We start from the raw sequence: 20,763 nt of genomic DNA, 5'->3' as shown, positions 1-20,763 counted from the left end.
TAGTTTAGGGTGGCAGTAGCTGATTTAATCTGATCCTCCCCAGACTGGCAAACCTGGTGGGCCAACTGGTTATGCAGTTTCGCTTTACCATCCTAAAAAGTGACCAAAACACAGCTAGACCAGGTTGCTACACCAGCAAAACCAGTTAAAGCCAAGCTGGGAGCCCAGCTAAAACCAGCTCACCAGCTTATTTTTCAATAGGATTCTGCACTCTTTATACTCTGATATTAACTTACAAACATTAAGTGCTGTCTAGTCGTCACCGTCTGAGAAATTCTAAATATTATTTTGCACATTTCATAAATTTGTTGTTGTTGTCTAAATTGTCTAATTTCGACACAAAAAGTCACATAATGTATTAAGAAATAGAAGATAAAATGTTACTCTGAGTTTTTTTCAGTAGGGAATCATCATAATACAAATACTGTGGCTTACTTAATGTTATTCTGCACAGTATATACTTGATATTTAAATGGTATAAAACAGAGGCATTATGCAACAATAAATATTTCAGAGATATTTCCAATTATTAATTCAGTATAGGTTCAATAAAAAATATATGCTCAATATTAAATGAATAACTAATACTAAATATCTAAAACTTTAAAAATATTTCAACACTCCAAAAAACTTCAAAAGTCTAATATCACAGAGCATAATCTCCTTAATTTTGACAGAAAGTAATGTTGTCAATGTACATGATAATAACTTTTGCATTTAAGAATGCTGTTGCACGTGTATTGAGACCTTTATGTGTCATGCATGAGGTTCAGCTGTTTACACTTGGTATTAACATGTGTTTTCGTCGATCGGATCACAAGTGAACGACGTTAATGCCAGGTGTAAACGGTGTTCAATACGTTTTGAGCTAGTCGACTTTCGACCACTTTCAGTTTCAACCACATCCAGAGGTGGTCGAAACCACTTACGCAGATGTGGTTGAATGCGTTCGAACAGCCACACGCGACCGCCTTCTCTCCGCCCATTTATCTAATCTGAGGCATTAAACACAAGTTTTACGTCTTTTTTTACTTCTGGCGTGAACATTCGGTGAACAGCGCTATTTTTAGCCTTTCATTGATAAAACTAAGCGGCTGATCTCGTAGTTTCGTTTTGAAAGCGTGTGAAAGTTGCGCGATCCTATTTCATCAATTGCGCTGAAATTTCATCAAAAGCTCTTACATACTCATGTAAAAAACACTGTGCAGCATGTTTACTTGCTAAACAAGCAGTGCACTCCGACATTATATTAGTTTGCGTCCATATAAACTCATAATTACTCCCGCTCGGGTTTGAATGACAGCAGAGAGACTCGCCCACCACCGTCTCACAGACCACCCCCTCATAGTATTCAGCACAGAAGCGGTCGAAAGTGGACAAAAGAGACGGATTTAAATACCAGGTGTAAACGTAATGTGTCTCTCTCGTCCACTTGTGATCCGATCGATGAAAACACATCTTAATACCAAGTTTAAACAGCCCACCTGCAGAAAAACATGATGATCAGAGTGAGACCAGCATATAACAATGTAATAAAAGTTATTGAACAGATAACTGAAGTATTGTTACTATTTTTTTAATCTGCTTCACTGTAAAAATGGCTACAGTATCACCTACTGTAAATTACATTTCTAATGCATTCATTGGCAACTGCCAACAGAGCAAACAATCTAGTAAGTGCACTTAGCTTAAATATTTTAGTGCATCTTTATAGTGATACACTGAAAAGCATTCGTAAAGAGTGTTCTGCAATTGACCCTAATATGCACACGTCTTTATTTTAACAATCAATCTATAATATCAAACCTAATACGTGCTTTTGGTTATTTTATATTTATGTGTATAATAGTGTTATGTAACGTATAATGCCATGACAGCGAGTTCATCAAATCATCCGAGACTGCAGGTGGCGCTGTGCAGTTGTAATGTGTTGATATCTGTTGCTTTAAAATTACACTGAAGAAGTTCACAAACCCGTGCTAAACATCTCAAGAGCTTTATTATCGTCATAGTTTTATTTTCACAACCAAATAAAAGCATGGCGTCAACAAAAGAGCTTTTACAGATGGATCTTTACGCGTTATTGGGTGTTGAATCTGCAGCTACACAGAAACAGGTGCGTCTCAGCTGCACATATCACAGTATTCATAATCATTTTTATCTCATTAATGCCTTTCAAGGACACATTACTTTAATCTCACCTTTATAACAAGTTCAGGTGAAAGAGGGGATGTTTCCTGTTATAAATTTGATAATCTATATTACAGTTTATGTAGCGTAATAGATGTCACAGAATCTCTTTAAATGAACGCACTTCTGGTTCGTCTATTTAATGGAAAGAGTTTAAAATTTTGTATAACATGCTCATAATAAGAGCATGTTTTCACTTTTATCTGTTTTAAGGATTGTTATAGTCTATTGATTAACATTAACTAACAGTATCATCATCTGATCTAGTGACTGATGTTAGCCAATAAACAATAGTTGTTTTAGTAAGACCAATAAATGACGTAATTACGGTACTAAATTGCTGTGTTTTGATTTAATCAACACATTTTTTCTAACACATTATATTATCTGTAAATAATCTACTGGAAATACAGTGTTGTAATGGAGTTCATGACCAGTAGGTGGCGTTGCTGCCAAAGAAATGGTGATGAGTTTACATTACAGGAATCTCATGTTGGAGCAGAGAGCTTGTAATTTTGTCTTTTGCACTCAAATAGCTTTTCATTTGCTATGGTATGAAGTTAAATAATATACTATAATAATAAATAAAAGGCTAAAATACATTTACATTTATTCATTTAGCAGACACGCTTATTCAAAGCGACTTACAAATGAAGAAACAAGTCATTAGGGGAGAGCAGGGAAAAAAGTAACATTTTTTGGCTTTGGCTCTATCATTCAAAAAATATTTTAATTATATGAATCATTTTTTACACAATTTATCGTACAATTACACTTAAAGTGACAGAAGTGCAAACGTTACTCCATAGGTGGGGTTCATTGTAACAAACAGGAGGTTTGTTGTAACACCTGCTAGAACAATTAGATAAACACAAATAATTCAATTAAATTCTGTCTATATACTAAAGGTGGATATTGTTTATATATCTGTAGATATCCACACATTCATCCATCCATCATCCTTCATCTAAACATCATTGTATTATGCAGCAATGCATATAAATAAATCATAATAGTGAGTATATAGTGAGTTATTTCCTCTGATATTGTATTAATAGTTATTATTTTAATGAATAGTATTTACATTGTTTTCATTTTATTATCATTGTATACCTGAGGCTGTGTGACAACAACTAACCCCGCTGTTATGTTTTAGGTAACAAGACAGTGATTAAAATAATATAAGGTTGGATTTGGTGACTTACACACCCAACTTAGAAATAAAAAAAACATAAGATGAAGAAATTTACTTTCATGCCTCCAGAACACATTGAAATTCACAGGAGATCTTCTGACAGTAAGAGGAAAAAGACCAAAAGCACAGATTACTTAGCCCTGTAAAAAGATGTAAAGTAGCTGTGTTAAATGATTTAACCCTGTGTTAGTTTGTGCCCTGCTCACCCCTACTGTATCTGCCAGCAATTCAGCAATGTGCAATCACACATCTGAAGATGTTTTTAGGACTCATTCTTGTGTTTGTTGTTTTATTTAAAGTGTTCACAGTGTCTCTAAAACAAACATTTGTCAGCTGTGCTCCTGATGATTTCATACCATCTTCTGTAGAGATCAATTTATCACCATTGTCAGGGTTAATAATAATAATACTGTTGATGCGTAAAGGCGTGAAAGTGCACTGGCAGAACCCAGCTGACTGAGGCTTTAGTAAGGTATTAGTGAGATGATGCCAAAGCAAGTTTGAGTCTTTGTCTCCTGTGAGACGTCTGTCAGCAGCAGTAGACATCGACTAATGAAAAACACAGTCGTGAACTCGGCCAACGAGACTTGCGGCCCACATTCTCAAAGACTCCTGGGAGTTTATGGTGAAAACAGATTTCTGACCGAGGTCTCGTACAGAATGTACACATACTCCAGTGCGTGTTATTCTAAAATGCAAGTCATGTTTGAAATTTGCTGGCAGATGCAGGTTTTAGTTTTGTGCCGGATGATGCGTGTGCAGTTTGACAGTAATGTGTGCGCTGTGATTTAAGACGAGCACTTGGCCCGGACGTCTCGTGGGACTTGCGGTGAACGTTACCACCATCTATTGTTATAAAACATCCGCAATGGGTTATGCTTTCCAGGAAACAGTGGGTCCCGCTTTGCTTTGTCTTGGGTTGTGTAAAAGTTTGTGCAATAACTTTTTATGTAATAACTGCACCAAATACAACAGAGAATCGGAAATATTAAAGAGATAAAAATGCAAAGAAACACACAGTGGCTTGGGCACGGCGTCAAAAAGCATTTGATAATAAAATAAACTTGGATTTAAAGGTCCTGATGTTTTATTTGCGGTGATGTGTGCACGAAACTCAAAACGTGATTTTTTTTGCTGTTGCTGTTTTACAGATCAAGAAAGCGTACAGACAGAGAGCGTTATCATGTCACCCGGACAAAAACCCAGACAATCCCAAAGCTGGTCAGTGAAGTTTCATCTTTGTGTATAATTTACTTCTTGTATGCATTAACAGTTCATGCATTGTGCTCCTGTATAGCTCAGTGTGTAAGGTCATGGGTTCGAACCCAGGGAAACACACATACTCATTAAAAATGCATACTTGTAACGCAGAAGTTGGCTAAAAGTATCTGCTGTATGCTCTGCATGAATATTGAACCACTTATAATGTTAATGAAGGTGCTTGCATTAAATATTTGAACCACTGCCACCCTCTCCTTTTACAATCAAACAGTCGGTTTTGCTTAACGTCCTTGCAAATGATCTCTGTTATGATTGGCTGAGCTTAGTGGTTAAGTTCACACTGAATAGTGAACATGTTTTGATGTTTGTGTCATAATAACCATAACTGTTTTACAAGTTAACTTCAAATGCATAATGTGAGAATTTTTCTGATCAGAACTTTTCATTTCAAAAGAGCAAAGACATTTCCATTATATGACCCATCAGAAATGTTTATACAGATATTTACCACAAAAAATAAAGTCTTCCTCAGTTATTAAAGACTGATCTCTGGTCTTTGGACAATGTCACCATTGTATTCTTCTGAGAGAAGTCACAAGACAGACAGACAGACGCAGGGCAGTTTGACAACTTGATCTCCCCTCACTATGAAATCCAGTGTGACAACAAGTAAAGCCAAGCTGTTGTGTTTGACCTGGCCAACGTTTCACAAACGCTCAGGGCTACAGCGCTCGACAAATCCTACAAACTCCAGCATGTGGCTTTTCTTAAGGTCTACACAGAAACATGTACATAATCAATGCTGGGAAAATCAGCCCGTGTCAGGACAAACACAGCGTGCACCTTAGGAGAGAGTTGCATGTGTTTTGAAAGGGAATTTTTTTCTGCGGTCTCTGGATGAATTTCACAATTCCTGATTTAGTCAAAAATGGGAAACAAGGAATAGCGGAGAAGCTTCGCCTCCCGTGAAATGAAAGAGGAGACGACTGCGGGATATGCAGACGCACATGCGCCCGTTTATTCCCTCGCAAGAGCTGAAGTCTGCACGGGGGGTGAGACGGAGGCCAACGTCCCGGGTCACGAAACCTGCTCGCGTGACGAACCAGCGAGCTGCCCGGCGTTCACACACGAGCTCTGTTATAATCACGCAGGTAGCGTGAAACCGGAGCCCCCATCAGGACCCTGAACTTGGGTTCCTTTGGGGGTGAAAGCGGAGCTTGCAGAAGCTTGTTAGCGGAGAGCAGGAGCTCTTCAGCCATCCGTGAGTCATTAGAGGTCCACAGTGTGTGATTGCTTTGATTGCTCATGTGGTCCTGTGGGGGTGCAGCAGGGGACCCCCAAGTTTACATGGAGGAAATCAGCAGGGTATCATTAGTGGGAACGGCTTTCGTGAGACTGCTGGCACCCTGCTTTAATTCAGGAAATGTGTTCGCTAACAGGATAGAGAGGAGAGAAACATTAGAAAAATATACCTGGGTAAAGACTTTCCTTGAGCTTTTGAAATTGAAGAACAAGAGGGTTTATGTGCTGCCCACATGTAGTCATGTAGTTTGGTTAATACAGCATTGGTTTGATCACAGGGATCACACACACTGAAAATAAAGCACTAAACGGCACCTCCACCAAAGAAAAGATGATATTGGCACATATGATACGTTCATCAAATATTTTAGCTTCAAATCTGATTATACCCAGAATTGGCAGAATCCGTTAAACAATTTTTCAGGAAAGTCAGCACGCGTATATCAGATTTCAGTTGTCGAGTTTACATCTTCAATCGTGTGATTAGATTACTGTATAATGAATTACTCTCTTAAAAGTATTTAATTACTTATTAGCTTACTCTTTACTTTTTAAATCCTATTTAGTAAATGATATAAAGATGGCTCGAATAAATCATATAAAAGTACAAAAACAATTTCTGGTCACTACTTTTGCCTCAATATGCTCCTAATTACTGCTTATTACAGTTTTTTCAGTCGCTCACAAGCGTTTGTCCAAACAGTTTCAGAACTCTAAACACAAATAGCACAGCATCGGTCTTTTGTGCCCATACAATTGACACATTTCATGTTGTTTTCACACAATATGCAGTCAGTAAACACATTTCCACAATGCTTACATTTTCTTAACAGACAAGCTGGTTTTGCAGAATCAGGATTAATATATTATATATTAATGCTAATAACCAACTTGTTAATAGTGAGAATTGTAAACTACACTAGTAGTGTGTTACCATTACTCTTATTAAATCACCAAAGTATTTAAAGTGAAAAGGATACATGCATTTTAACTAGGGGTGCACCGAAATTTCGGTCACCAAAAATTTCGGCCGAAAATGCGCTAGTGTTTGGGTTTCACTCACGGTGATCAGTCGTCACCCACCCCTCCCTTTCGTGCTCAAGCAGGTTTCAAGCTGTTTGCACGCGTCTGCAAAGATTTAGAGAGAGTCGCGCTAATGTGTCTCATACTGTAGTCCATTAACATACATTTGGCGAATAAAGCAACGAAACACAATGTAACATTTTTATGTGGAGAGACTGTTGTGCTGTTTGGGATTCACCCTCCTCTCTCTGTGTGCGCGCTCGTTTAAGTGCCCTCAATAGTGCACATACGAGAGAGACGCGTTTAAAAAAAAACCAAGCAAACATCTCTCTGTTACTGACAGGGCACATATAAACAAAATTATCTCGACAGTATTCTTTTTCTAATAAAAACATTTGTTTATGTCTTAAAGGCGGAGTCCACGATGTTTGAAAAACGCGTTGGAAAAGGAGACGGGCCGACTACCAAAACACACTTATAGCCAATCAAATCAAATCAAATGCCGGGTTGCGTATGTGTGGGGCGGGTCTATCAACAGAAGGTCCAGATTCTATTGGGGTAGGGGCGTGTTTGTTTAGGTGATTTCAAATATCAACATTGGCTTTCAAACATCATGGACTCCGCCTTTAAGTGTATGTATAGAGTACAGTCAGATTAACCTACTTAAGTCTGTGTCATTAATGTTGATCAAACAACCCATGACAAAGAGACAAATAGCTCTAAAAATAATAATATATTTAATTTATTGTGTTATGATTCATTTAATTTGATTTCTGTACCTAATGCTAATTTCAGACCTTATTAATGTACAACTTTGTTCTTTTTATAAATGTTTGCAATTTCTTTATTGTTTATTAGATTTTTCCCACCCGCTTTTTATTGATCCGAAAAATAATCTGATCTGTGCTCAAAAACTTTTTTTTTATCCATCACACACCCCTAGTAAAGTTAGTACACAGTGATAGTCATAAATGCAATTGTACTAATAATTGGCATAATAATTTCTTCCAGTGTTTCGGTTTTGGTTTTTCGGCCATGGTTTCCTTTATTCGGTTTTCGGTTTCGGCCAAGAATTTTCATTTCGGTGCATCCCTAATTTTAATCTTACACTTTAAATGTTATGTCCACTATTGTGTTATATATTATTGATCTACAGTCCATACACAGGATTTACTTCAATTACATCAGAAGTTACTGTCATTAAATTACTGAGTAATCCTTTACTGTACTTTATCAAGGGAAAAGAAATGTAATCACAGTAACTAATTATTAAGTAACTAGTTACACCCAACACTGCTCGTGAGTACATAGACTAGGCATGGGCTGGTTACCGGTTTCAAGGTATACTGAGGTTTTAAACAGTCAAGGTTTCAAAACCACTAAAATGTTCTGTGATACTGTCTCCAAGCTATGAGCTGTGTTTATACAAAATTCATTATTTGATGTATGATTTGATGTTTACATTCAATATACATTACGAAAATATTATATATTTTTTGAAAGCATATTATAATTTAAAGTTTTTTTTTACCTGACATTTAAAAATAACACATTTTAGTGTTGCAATGGCAATACTGCAGCACTGTGAAAGCGTGGTATTTTTGCTAAATGTTATCATACTGGTACATCTTATACAGGCCCAGACCTAACATGGACCTGAATGTGTCAGATCACAGCGCCCCGTAATGTGTGCTAAAGTTTCTGCCGTTCATCATTTGCAATGTTTCTAGTTGTATCTTTAGTCACTTGTTTACTATGTCTTGCTCAAAGAAGTGGATTTCCTTTTAGAAGTGGAGGTTTTGCTTGCACTTTTGCAGCGAAATACAGTCAAATTTGTTAAATAGCAATGAAATGACTATCAAGGTGACATTTGTAAAAATAGGACATTTTAATTACTGATGAACCTTTTCACTGCCATTAAAGTGAAATTACTAACCTAACCATAACCTAAACATAACCTAAACATAACCTAAACATAAGAGTCTGATTAAAAATGCTTAAGAACGCTTTCAATATTTCTAGCTTCACTGCAAAAATTACTTTTATACTTGGTATGTTTGTCTTGTTTTCATAACAAATATCTAAAAATTATTGAATCAAGATGTATTGTTTTGATGAGCAAAATGACCTAAGAAAAGAAGTCTAGTTTTAGGTACAAAAACATAACATTTAAGTGAATTTGGCTTAAAACAAACAAACAAAAAAATCTGCCAATGGGGTAAAAAAAATTTATTCAAACATTTTTTTTCTTACCTTATTGGCAGATTTTTTTGCTTGTGTTAAGCACAAATTGACTTAAATTTTATGTTTTTGTGTCTATAAACTAGACTTGATTTCTTGGGTAATTTTTCTCAAAGAAAATTTAACATGCATCTTAATTTAACATTTTCTAGCTGTTTGTACTGAAAACAAGACAAACATACCAGGTAAGAAAGTTTTTTTTTTGCAGCGTTGATGTCACTGTTAGAATGCTAAATTGACTAGCTGGTGGATTAGTTAGTGGTGAGGTAGACATTTTTCTTGCTGTAGCTGTTTGAGTAAAATGAGTTTGTTTATTTGTCTTGTACAGCTGAACTCTTTCATCAGCTCTCTCAGGCTTTGGAGGTTTTGACAGACGCTGCTGCCAGGGTAAGAATCACATTTCATTTATCCATACATCATTTACTGTCACGTTCATCTGCATCTCATTCACCGACACCTTCATCATTTCTGTTCTCTCAGGCTGCCTACGACAAGATCTGCGCTGCTAAAAAACAAGCTGAGGAAAGAAACCGAAAACTAGATGACAAGAGGAAGAAGATCAAACTCGGTCAGCTGCTCTTCCTCATTCTGCTTCACAGCGATGACCTCACACACGGTCCATCATATCACGTAACATTTGTGTCGTCTGTGTTTGCGTTGTGTGTAGATTTGGAGACACGTGAGAAACAGGCAGAGACTCAGAAAAGCGAAGAAGTCAAAATTAGCCGTACGTTAGAAGAGGAGGAAAGATGCTTTTCATAACTGTTAACTGGAAGCAATCAGAAGTTATGGGCTACTTGCACATTAATGTTCAGGTTTGAGTCCAGAGCCGTGTTTCATATTAAGAATATTACATCTCTCCGTCTGTGTTTCGCTGATTTTTGAGGTGACTTATTCAACGCTATTTGCGGTGCCAGTTTTCTGTGTATTGTCTGGGACTCGAGCCCATGACCTTACTGTTGCTTGCGTCATGCTCTACCAGCAGAACTAAAGAAGTTCATTACTATTCACTTGCTGCTCTTTTCATGTGGAAAGATTACATTTCCTGAATTTGGTTTCTGACTCTGTGAAGCGTTCAGCTTCTTGTGATATTTAATAATGATGTTGATAAATGTTGTTTATAAGTTCATTTACTTGGAACGTGTCTGCACTTCTGTCCTAAAACTGCAGTAACATCAACACATTGAGTTGTTGTGATCTCAGCCGGTCGATGTTTGATGTGTAGAGTTTGTGTGCATATCTGAAGGGGGTCGTACACCGGACGAAAAACACTGCGTCGTGCCACGAATCTAAAAACAGAACACATTATTTTCTATGAATGTACGCACACCGGCGGCGCCTGACAGCAGCTGTTTACTGTGATTCTGGACGCTGCTCAAATCCCTGCTGCGCCACATAATTGAACATTAAATAACATCATATTTGTCCCAAATCATTAGCGATAACGTATATTTTGCATTGACTAAGTTTGCGCTATTTAATGTGTACGTCCGGTGTACGATACCTCAGATTTGTCCTAGACGCTTCGCTTCTCGTCCGGTGTGTGACCCCTAAACACTGACCTCATTCACAAACACAATATATCTCACCATATATCTTTAAAATGAATGATTTTCTGCTTATGTTTTTGTGTATTAATCAAGCTCATACTGTTGATCTCATTTGTAAGTTGCTTTGAGTAACACTGTTGCAGGATGAAGTTTCCCAGTTTGAGTCTCAGCCGGGTCAGGAGGTCTTTCTATGTGAAGGTTGCGTGTTCTTACTGTGAGTTTACTCCAGGGACTCCCACAGTCCAAAAACATGCCGGTTAGGTGAATTGGAGATGCCAAATTGTCCTCCCCTAACTTGTGTAAAGATTAACCAGCTCACGCCATAAATATAGCCACAGGGTTCCCACGGGTCCTTGAAATCCTTGAGAGTTTGTGAATCTGGGGGAAATAATTAAGATCCTGGGAAGTTTTTGAAAATCTACATACACAGATACAGGTCATTGAAAGTGCTTAAATCTATTTTATGCAAAAAGTTTTCTGGAAAAAGATCCATATAATTCCCTGTGTAGTGTAGGACAGTGGTTCTCAAACTGGGGGCCGCGAGATGGTGCCAGAGGGGCCCCAGTTTTATGACATTTTATAAAATAAATAAATTTATTATGAATTCTGTGCAATTAAACCTAAAAAAATAACACTACTAAAAAAACAGCACTACTTCATATCATTTCATATGTTTTGTTTAATCAAAAGTTGAGTTTTAAAACAGTTTCTTGTCATAAATTTTCTTTGGGGGGGGGGGGCGTGAAGGAATGCGCCGTACACAAGGGGCCGCTCGCTGAAAAAGTTTGAGAACCACTGGTGTAGGATAATATCATAAAATTTTTGACTTTTTAAGCACACGTGCTAAACTGTTCACTTTAAATGCTTATATCTTCTGTATGCGAATGTTGATTCATACCAAAATGTTTTTTACATAGTTGTGTTTGACACATGAAAACGTCTCGGGTTACGTATGTAACTGTTGTTCCCTGAGAAGGGAACGAGACGCTGCGTCTCCCTTGCCATACTTTCTGCATCCCTGTAACGCCGTCTTTGGCAATATTTCAGATAGCGATATACTTCCTGGCTCCTGCGTCACCCTGTCTTTGTCATTAAGCCTCATCATTGGTTGAATTTGATATACACATTCAGACACACTTACCCCTGGAGGCGTCCCCAAAGTGTCACCTCAGTGACGCAGCGCGAGTTCCTCGAAAGGGAACTGTAACAATGTATCTTAAAAGAAAACCCAATGTAACCTTGATCTCACTTGAAATGTGTCCCCACATTTAGTCCTTGAATTTGAGGGTATTGGACCTGGAAAGTCCTTGAATGGTCCTTGAATTTGAAGTTAACTAAGGTGTGGGAACCCTGTGTTAATAAAGAAAAAACTGTTGGTGAAACAGCTCAACACAGTTATTTTAGATTATACCACAAACTGTTGAATGCTTTGTTCTGATTCTGGTTGAGAAATGTTGTACGGGTATGCATTATTTTTCTATAAGCACACACCTGAGCTATCAAATGTCTTAAAATAACCACCAGAGAAATGTTTTTTTGTGGTAAACAATTAACTCTTTTCCTAATTGAATAATTGACGGGCCGTTGAATTATTCGAAAATAATGCACAGCCAAGGTGGTAATGCGGCACGACGGATAATTCAACGGCCCATTATTAATTATTCCTTACGTATCATGTGGTTGATTTAGAGATCATGATTCATTGAGTATAAGTTGTGTGATTGTTTGTCTGTTCTAGATCGCACGTCTGAGGGAAGAAGGTTCAAGAGAACTTCAAGAACAACAGAGACTCGTGCGAGAGCAGATCCAGAGAGAGACAAACACACACACAGGTAATTTATACACACACACACACACACACATGCAGGATGATATATATATATATATAGAATGAAGTAGAAGTGAATGATTGTGTGTGCGTGAGAATGAGGGAGGTCTTGGCGTGAGCTGTGAAACCAGGCTCACCTCTTTCAGACTGGAGCGTTTGCACGCTAGTGGGGCCCTCAGGGGTCCGTCAGAATGTCTGCGGTGAGGAGACGTGCTGGAAACAATCTCTCTTCTACTCTTAACTTGAATAGAAAGCGACAGTGACCGTATCTGTGTGTGCTGAATGAACTCTGACAGCCGTCTGTCTGTCTGTCTGTCTGTCTTATACCTGAACTGAGAAGACGAGTGTCCTGTTAGATTGAACTCATCTCTTTCTTTATATTCTTTATTCTGTCTTCGCAGACTCGTCATCGGGGTGGAAGAACAGCAGTAATGTGACTCCTAAACTGAAGGTATAAGATTAACTGATAATGAATCACAATTATCTCATATTAAATACTTAATGAGATAATGTGAACGTACTGCACTGTATACATCCAGGTGTCTTATGAGATGTTTCTGGACTCGTTCTCTTAAGTAAATCTTAATAAAAGACATTAGCTAATGTGTTAGTGTATTTAATCTCATTCATGTATTTCACACAAATCTAAACACGTCTGATGAATTCACTTCACCTTTGTCTGCTCTTTTAGAAACTATAAACACCGGTATAAGTTCTGTGCTGATGTACGGTGTGTTACATCAGCGTTTGTCTTTAGAGATCTGTGCTTCAGACGTATCTATAGATGATTGTTTTTATTTCTTAACTCTCATAGGAGACGCTCAGATGAAAGCTCTGATTCTCTGCTGTTTCTCATTAGATCTTGTTCATACTAAATTTGATGCCAAAGGAGACTGAATCAGGATTGCATTTCACCCCAGAAAGACAAGGGGGGAAATTAAGTTATTGTAGTAAAAATCTTTTTACAGGATGTGAATTTTTTAGGATGGTTTTACTCACAGTAAGATTTCATCTTTCGTTTTATTTGTGCTTTTATTCAGAGCTAAACAATCATTTTATTCAAATCGGATTTTCTCGCTTTCTGTTTATTTCTCAGTTAAAGTGGAAATGTAAAAAAGACGATGCAAGCAATGCAGGATATTCTCAAGAGTGTCTTCAAAACCTCTTTCAGAAGGTGAGAAAGTTTTTACATTCATTAGTTTGCAGGAGATTTGGTTTTATAGCCACAGTTTAAAAAAAAAGTGTTTCTGTCCCGGTCGGATTAAAGGTCGTGAGGTTTAATCTGAGCCATCATGGAGGTCTATCCAGTCCAGGTTAGGTTGTTTTAAAGTGGTGTGAGAAAGTGACCTCGTGTGTGAATAAACAGTTTTGTGTTCTTAATGAGAGCAGTCTGGTGTCCAGCGCCGCGGGTCTCGGCTTGGCATGACGTCAGCTATTAAAAAGTTTTTATTTCCCCCCCGTGTGTGAGCCCCATTAAGTTTTGTAGCAGAGCAAAACGCCGCGGGCCGCGCAGTGCCCTCTTAAAGCGGCGCAGGCCACCGTTACTGCCCTGCTTCACGGACACATTTAGTACCGTCAGGAGATCTGCGAGGAAATCTGCTCTTCACATGCAACCGATGGCACGCACTTGCACACCCCGTACGCCGACGCCCCCTCTCCAACCAGGGCGTTAATGACGTCAGGTCTCTCGTTTGATTCAATTGTCCCTCTACACGCACATATCTATTGGTCGGCATCAGCGTAAACAACTCGTAAAAATATAGTGCTGTTATGGAAGCGAAGTGGGCGCTAAATATCACGTTAAGCGAACGATTGGAAATGTCAAGTACAGTTGATGTAAAGACTCCGGCGAGAGCTGAACCGTGTGTGTTTTGGCCTCCTCGAGTCTTACGTCTACTGCGTACGGCCTTTTGCCAACACGGGTCAAGGCCTAAGAAAGCTTTGGAAATGTTTGGATATATGAAATAGGCATCCATCGGGACTCTCTGGCTGCTGTGTCACCGTTGGCACGTCATACTACTTCTGAATGTCAAATACATTCCCAGACAGCGATAAAACAGATTCTCAGGGACCTCAAATTCTCAGAAATGTCTTTTCCAACTAAATGCTAATGGATTAAATGAACGGTTCACCTCAAAATCTTGCCATCATGGACTCCCCCGCATGTTTCTCAGAAGAAGGAACAGAATGTATCGGGTCGTTGTTATGATGTTTTAAAGGAGTTTGGTCAGTCTGAACTTCATTCTTCTCTCTGAGGGTTGAAGGTCAAATACTGAATTCCTAATGTGAAATCATTCTGGCAGGCATCTGAAGATGAAGAACGGCTGATTTCAGTCCCATCCACCCTGCTGGATGTTCTCGCTCTCTGTCAGGAGTACAGTAAACACAAAGTCTCGCCATTAGCAAAACATTACTCAAACATACTGACTGGTTTTTGAACACATTCTCATCAGGTCCAGGGTTTCTCATGGCCCTGAACACAAAAACAGAGATGCTCTTATGGCTGATGGGAAAAAATGTTTCTTAAATATATCTACTGATGGTAGTTTTTAGTGAACTGTTGTGTTGTATGATTTGTTTTGTAGTATGGAGACGTGTTGAACATTTTAATCTCCAGTAAGAAGAACGGTAGCGCTGTCATTGAGTTTGCCACAGTTAAATCGGCTGTAAGTATTTCTCCATATTGTTCAATATTGGTTTCATGTCATAATAACATGCCTAAATTGTATTTCAAATGACTTTAAGTTTGTTTCCCTCAAATCCCTCTTACCATTTTTCTGAGTACTGTAATACCTTCGGGGCAGGCACACGTTTTTGGTAGCCTGAAATGAATGCAAGTAGCCAGAATAAAAAAAGACATTACTTTTAATGTAGAATATTGAGACAAAACATCCATCAAAACACAAATAATACATAAAATAATGAAATTACAATCATTAACACAAATATTTGCTTTTAACTGAACTGAAATTTCAATAAAGTTCAGATTCTGAAATATTATTTAGATCACATTAGACAATGGCACTCAACGTTAAGGACACTCAATTAGTTTTCACCACGGGCCAAATTTTGCCAATACAAAGCCTATAGGGTCACTGACCAGAATGTTTGCTCTGCTATTCGTCGTTTTGTTTTTAATGCTGTTGTTTTTTTAACAAACAAAAAAGATAACTATTCATGCTCATCTCCACACTGGATATATTCTCCATTTAATAGTGGTTTAATGTGTCACAAAACTCAAAGTTTGGATCATACAATGTTTTTCCAGTTAGAGATTGGATCATTTTTTTAATCAGAAAAATAGGGGCTACTGATTCATTAAAATCTTTACTCTTTTTACTTTCATTATCTGATGCTCACTCACAATATCTTTAAAAGTGTGTAACTAATGTATCTTGTTTTGGTTGTCTAGTTCAGTTTTAGGTGATAAAAACCCTCAATTTACAGGAAGAGTGTTTTATGTAATGAATGTTTTAATTTGCAGGATCTGGCGTTCAGAAATGAGAGCGGTCTGACTGGAAATCCTCTGAAGATCACATGGCTGGAGGGTCAACCTGACCCAGCATCACATCTTAACACACCATCAGATGTTTTCTCCTCCTCACAGGTATTTTACCAGTTTACCTGTCAATCATTTACCACCTTTACAAGCACAATATTCATATGCTGTTAGAAGAAGAACTGATGATAAATGTTGTATATCAGTGGAACTGTGCTACAAACCTAACTACATAAATACAGGCTTGAACCGAACAAACGGCTTAATGGGAAAATAATGTGCACGTAAATGTGGTGGTCGTGCTTCTGTGCGTGAGGCTTTCTGTGTCTGTCTTACAAATTGTATTAAAAGTGTAACGTTACTGCCGCCATCCATATGATCCCGTGGATTTGGCGCTCAAGCTGAATAGCATATTTCATATATCTGTCAAAGGAAAGTATGTAAACATTCAAGGTCTTGCTTTCATATTGCTGTGCAAATATGTCCACCGTTCTCGTTCTCTGACCGTGAGTTTCCTTGAACAATGTGTTTGGTGGGTTTGTTTGACTTGGAGCTCACGCTGTACGCACGCGAGCGGCTCTCCGGACCCCCAGCACGCGTCTCATTAATGTCTGACCCGCCAGACTCCGACTGAACGCTCGGCAGGAAGGAGGGAGAGGAGGGGAGGGGTGGAGTGCCATGTGTAATGTGTGACTGGCACGAGATCTTACCCCCCCAAAAGCCCCCGAAGGGCTCCTGAACCCCCTTCTCCTTTATACCGCCTCTCTCTCTCTCGTGTTTTCTCTCCTTGTACCTCCACACGTTTCTCAGTCTTTAGAGTCAGTCGACTTACTGGGACAGATCTCAAGATCTGATCTCATGACAGGAGTCCTCCAGACCTCTAATAATGTCCAATAAACTAGCAGATATGGAGCCTAATGGAAAATGGCTTCACTAAATGAATGTTGCATTGTGAATCCAGAATTCAACCTTATGAACTGAGTGTTGTTAGTCTTGGGCCTGTGTTACGGCCAGTAAACCAGATTTTCATTTGTTCTTAAGGATTTTTCACAAGCACTGGAGATTCTCTGCACATCAAAAAATTCAATCCATTTGTCTTTTAATAATCTCCCCTTTTGAGATGTTTTAATAGTCCGTATTTGTTTGGGGTTGGATTGGGGTCGTGGTCCAATCTTTGGGACTTCCCAGAACAATATGCATGCATGCACGAACGCTATTATGGCAAACTGATTTCTTGTTGCCGATATTCAGACCGCTTCATCAGTTTTTGGCTTTCTAGAGGCTAGTGAAGAAAAACATGATTATAATGGGGTCATTTTCACATTAGCTCACAGCGAAAGAGTCGTGTCACTGAACGGAGAGGCGAGCGTTTGTGATTACATTCTACATGCTGGCCAAGGTCAACTGAAAGCGTTTCAAGGGTCTGGCAGAGAATCCATGTAACCCCAAGTTTCTGGAGAAGTGGCATAGACACATAGAGAAACTTCTTCTGTCAGCAAGAGCAGACTTCTGGCAAGGCAGCAGGGTTTTAGAGGAGCTGGTTGTCTATATGGTTTCACATTTATTCACTTTAATAGCTCATTTAAAGGCACAATATGTGATCCCGGTTAGAGGTCTATCATTTCATCACAGCGTCTGAGGAGAGCAGACTACAACAATAATAACAGCGTGTACAGCAAATATGATGGTGGTGTGACTTCATTAAAAGAACTTTGCGTATACTTACTTTGCTTTAATTAATCAACTTATTTAACATAACAGACATTAATGCACAGATGAGATGCATTATAAATGCCTGATACGCAATGTATGCAGCTTGGCTAAGAAAGTAAACTGATCAGTCAGTTTAATACAGTTAATGCGTGAGTAAATGCATAAATAAACAGCGCTTTGTCAACAACCATTTCATAAAATATAACATCAAAATATTAATTATTTTGACATAAAATACCAGTTAAGAAATTCATAAAAGTTGTTTTGTTTGTTACTTTCCTGAAAATGTATTATTCCAGTAATATTATTTATTAAATTAATATTATCTTCACTCTTTCAGACGCCTCTATTTATTACGTTGTATGCTAAGAGGCAGTGATTGTTGTTGTTATTATTATTATTATTAGGGTTTGTTGAGAATCAGTAGTGTTGGAGTAATTGTGTCAAAAAGAAGTATAACAGGAAATAAAAACCGGTTCAGCATATTGGTTATCGGGCACATAAGCAACCAAATATTTGGTATCGCTTTCGGTTATTAAAAAAATCTGTATTGTCAATCACTACCCATAATGCACCACAATGCATCTTAATGGCTAACTGCTACCAGTTCACTGTGAGGCACATGTCAAATGAACATGATGTCTCAGAAGTCTGCGCAGTTCCACGTCCAGTCACATCAAAAACAAGGACATGACACCCTTAACAACAGTGACCCTACGAGCTGCAAGTTTTCTGGATTTAAACATTTTGGATAATGAAAGTTATCCATGTTAACAAAATATTTACCGCTGTGCTATTGATTTTCAGATGTTTTAATGCTAAAATCTTACATACTGTGCCTTTAAGGTTTTTTTTGGTTAAGTGTTCTGATGTAAGTATGTAGAAATAATCCCAGCATGAAAGTCAATAAATTTTGATATTTAACATCTGAGGTAAATCACTTCTCGTATGTCTCTTACACTGAACGTCTGCAGCCACGTCGGAGCCTCCGGCGAGATTTTCTGGTTCTCCTGTCGAGTTGAGCTTGAATTAATGGCGTCTGTGTAACGTGTAATTGTTCCCTGTGCACGGCTTTGATAATAAATCTACATTATTTGGATTGGATTTAGTTTCACCCCTGCAGTTGTCTGTATTTTGTATCACTCCTCCGCGCTGTGCTTCTCAAGGCGCGTGTGTGATGTGTGAATTATGGACGCTTGAGAAATTTCTTGGACGCTGATATAAATGACTAATAAGAGGTTTTGGGATTTTTGTTTATTTTCTTAAATGAATGCTTATAGCATTTGTAGGCGAACAGCAGTGTTCTTGATTAGCCAAACCATTTGAAGCCCAGTTTTTATCAAGCCATAGGTTAGCAGCAGCGTTACTTACACACAAAATACTTTTTAGTCTTTTAGAGATTTGAAATGTTGGGTTGATATGAAGATCTTGAACAGCGTCCACCAAGATCACAAAATCCGATGTGTAAAACCGCGAATCTGTGCATTGAGATTGTGATCTCAGTATGTTTATTGTTTTAATGTTTTGTCTCTGTTTTTATTTCCTGTCAAAAGCGTCGAGATTTTTGCCAGGAATGACATGAAGCAGAAGGATTTGAGCACTTTTCCTTTTACAGTCACACAATTCTGCCCAAAATAAATCCTCACTGTCTGCTGTGGGTCCTGATTTGCACTTGGCCGAAACCAAGTTTGGTTCTCGTTCCCTACGTTGAGATCCAAGAGAAGTTTCTGGGAATAATAACGCGGTCATTGACCTTGTGTTAGCGGTCGCTGGTTAGTTTGGCTTTTGTGGTGGTTTAAATAATGTTTTGGACTGAGCAGCGATGGACAGTGGCGATGCTTGAGCGCTTCAATGAAGAAACAAAGATTCATATCTGTGTGTTTCTCTGCTTTCTCTGGATTTTATTCACTGACTGTATTAATCTGTGAGGTTATACCACGCTATATTTTTATATATTTTAAAACTATAAAACTTGTAGATATGATAAATGTGAGCGGATCCAAAAGTTTGTATGTTGGTAATAAATTTTGACGCGAGCCAGAGTATCAGATAAGTAAGTTATGAAATGATGCAGCTGTAATTGTGAAATTGATGGTCTAGTTGTGAACATGATCTCTGGCAGGCTCTTTATGTGCAAACAGTTTTTTTCATGAAATGAAAATATTGTCTATGTTTAGGTTGATGTATATTGACGTGCAGAAGCTAAAGTTGAATCTCATAATGATTTGTATGTGGTGTTAGGTGATCAGCACGCGAGGGGTCGTGTTGTGTTCCATGCGTGTGGTGCGACTGCATCGCGTGTTTTGGGTTTGGGTTTGTAAGCGGTGGAGGATCTTGCATGTCATAGTCTGTTGGGTTTCTGCTGGAAACGGCCTGGTTTTGATGATGAACAGCACGTAGCGTGTGTTATGCTTCTGAGAGGTTTTTGGGATCGGGTCAAATTCAGTAATGGCCTTTGCTGGTTATTGCATGATGTTCATTGTTTTAATGTCAGTAGTAAAGAAGTACAGCGGCTGCTCCTGTCTGCGGTCTGTTATCGCTTTTCAGTTCCTCTTGACTTTAGTTTCAGATTCTTTCAAAGTTTATTTTTCTATCGATTCTTCTTACCCATTGATTGATTGATTTGAGCTTTTCTGTGCTCAAGAAACATAAATCACAAAGAAAAATATAACTCGTACCTCAAAAGTACATCATGTTCTCATGCAATATTAAAGGTAGGGTAACACATTTTGAAAAATGCTAATGGTAGCCGCCTAGCAATGAAATCCCGATCCCACCCTCAAGTCAAATCGCCATCCAAAGTCACGCCTCTTTCAAAACACATGAACACGCACAATCAGAAGGTCACATCTCATGTCTCATTCAGCAGTGAGAAAACTTTGCAGTACAAAGTGAATAACACTGCCAAAATAACCAAACAACTGGTTTACATCAGAATTAGTTTAAGCACACGTTCGGTTGTGTAGACGTAGTAACTATATCGTTACGCTAATCCGTAAAC

At 38.3% G+C, this 20,763-nt stretch overlaps 1 protein-coding gene across 1 annotated transcript in view; it reads left to right on the top strand.

The window, feature by feature from the left end:
* The first annotated feature begins 1,919 nt into the window (after positions 1-1,919).
* Positions 1,920-20,763, top strand: part of dnajc17 (DnaJ (Hsp40) homolog, subfamily C, member 17) — a 35,528-nt gene continuing 16,684 nt past the window's right edge. The window contains exons 1-10 of the mRNA XM_055172951.2: positions 1,920-2,116; positions 4,537-4,606; positions 9,501-9,559; positions 9,653-9,740; positions 9,840-9,916; positions 12,461-12,554; positions 12,952-13,001; positions 13,647-13,724; positions 15,136-15,216; positions 16,035-16,157. Of these exons, the coding sequence (XP_055028926.1) occupies positions 2,039-2,116; positions 4,537-4,606; positions 9,501-9,559; positions 9,653-9,740; positions 9,840-9,916; positions 12,461-12,554; positions 12,952-13,001; positions 13,647-13,724; positions 15,136-15,216; positions 16,035-16,157 (798 nt within the window). The 5' untranslated portion in view covers positions 1,920-2,038. The remainder of the gene's footprint in view (positions 2,117-4,536; positions 4,607-9,500; positions 9,560-9,652; positions 9,741-9,839; positions 9,917-12,460; positions 12,555-12,951; positions 13,002-13,646; positions 13,725-15,135; positions 15,217-16,034; positions 16,158-20,763) is intronic.

Source organism: Misgurnus anguillicaudatus, chromosome 7 (assembly GCF_027580225.2).
Source record: "Misgurnus anguillicaudatus chromosome 7, ASM2758022v2, whole genome shotgun sequence".
Classification (NCBI taxonomy): domain Eukaryota; kingdom Metazoa; phylum Chordata; class Actinopteri; order Cypriniformes; family Cobitidae; genus Misgurnus; species Misgurnus anguillicaudatus.
This window is presented reverse-complemented; position numbering and strand designations above follow the sequence as displayed.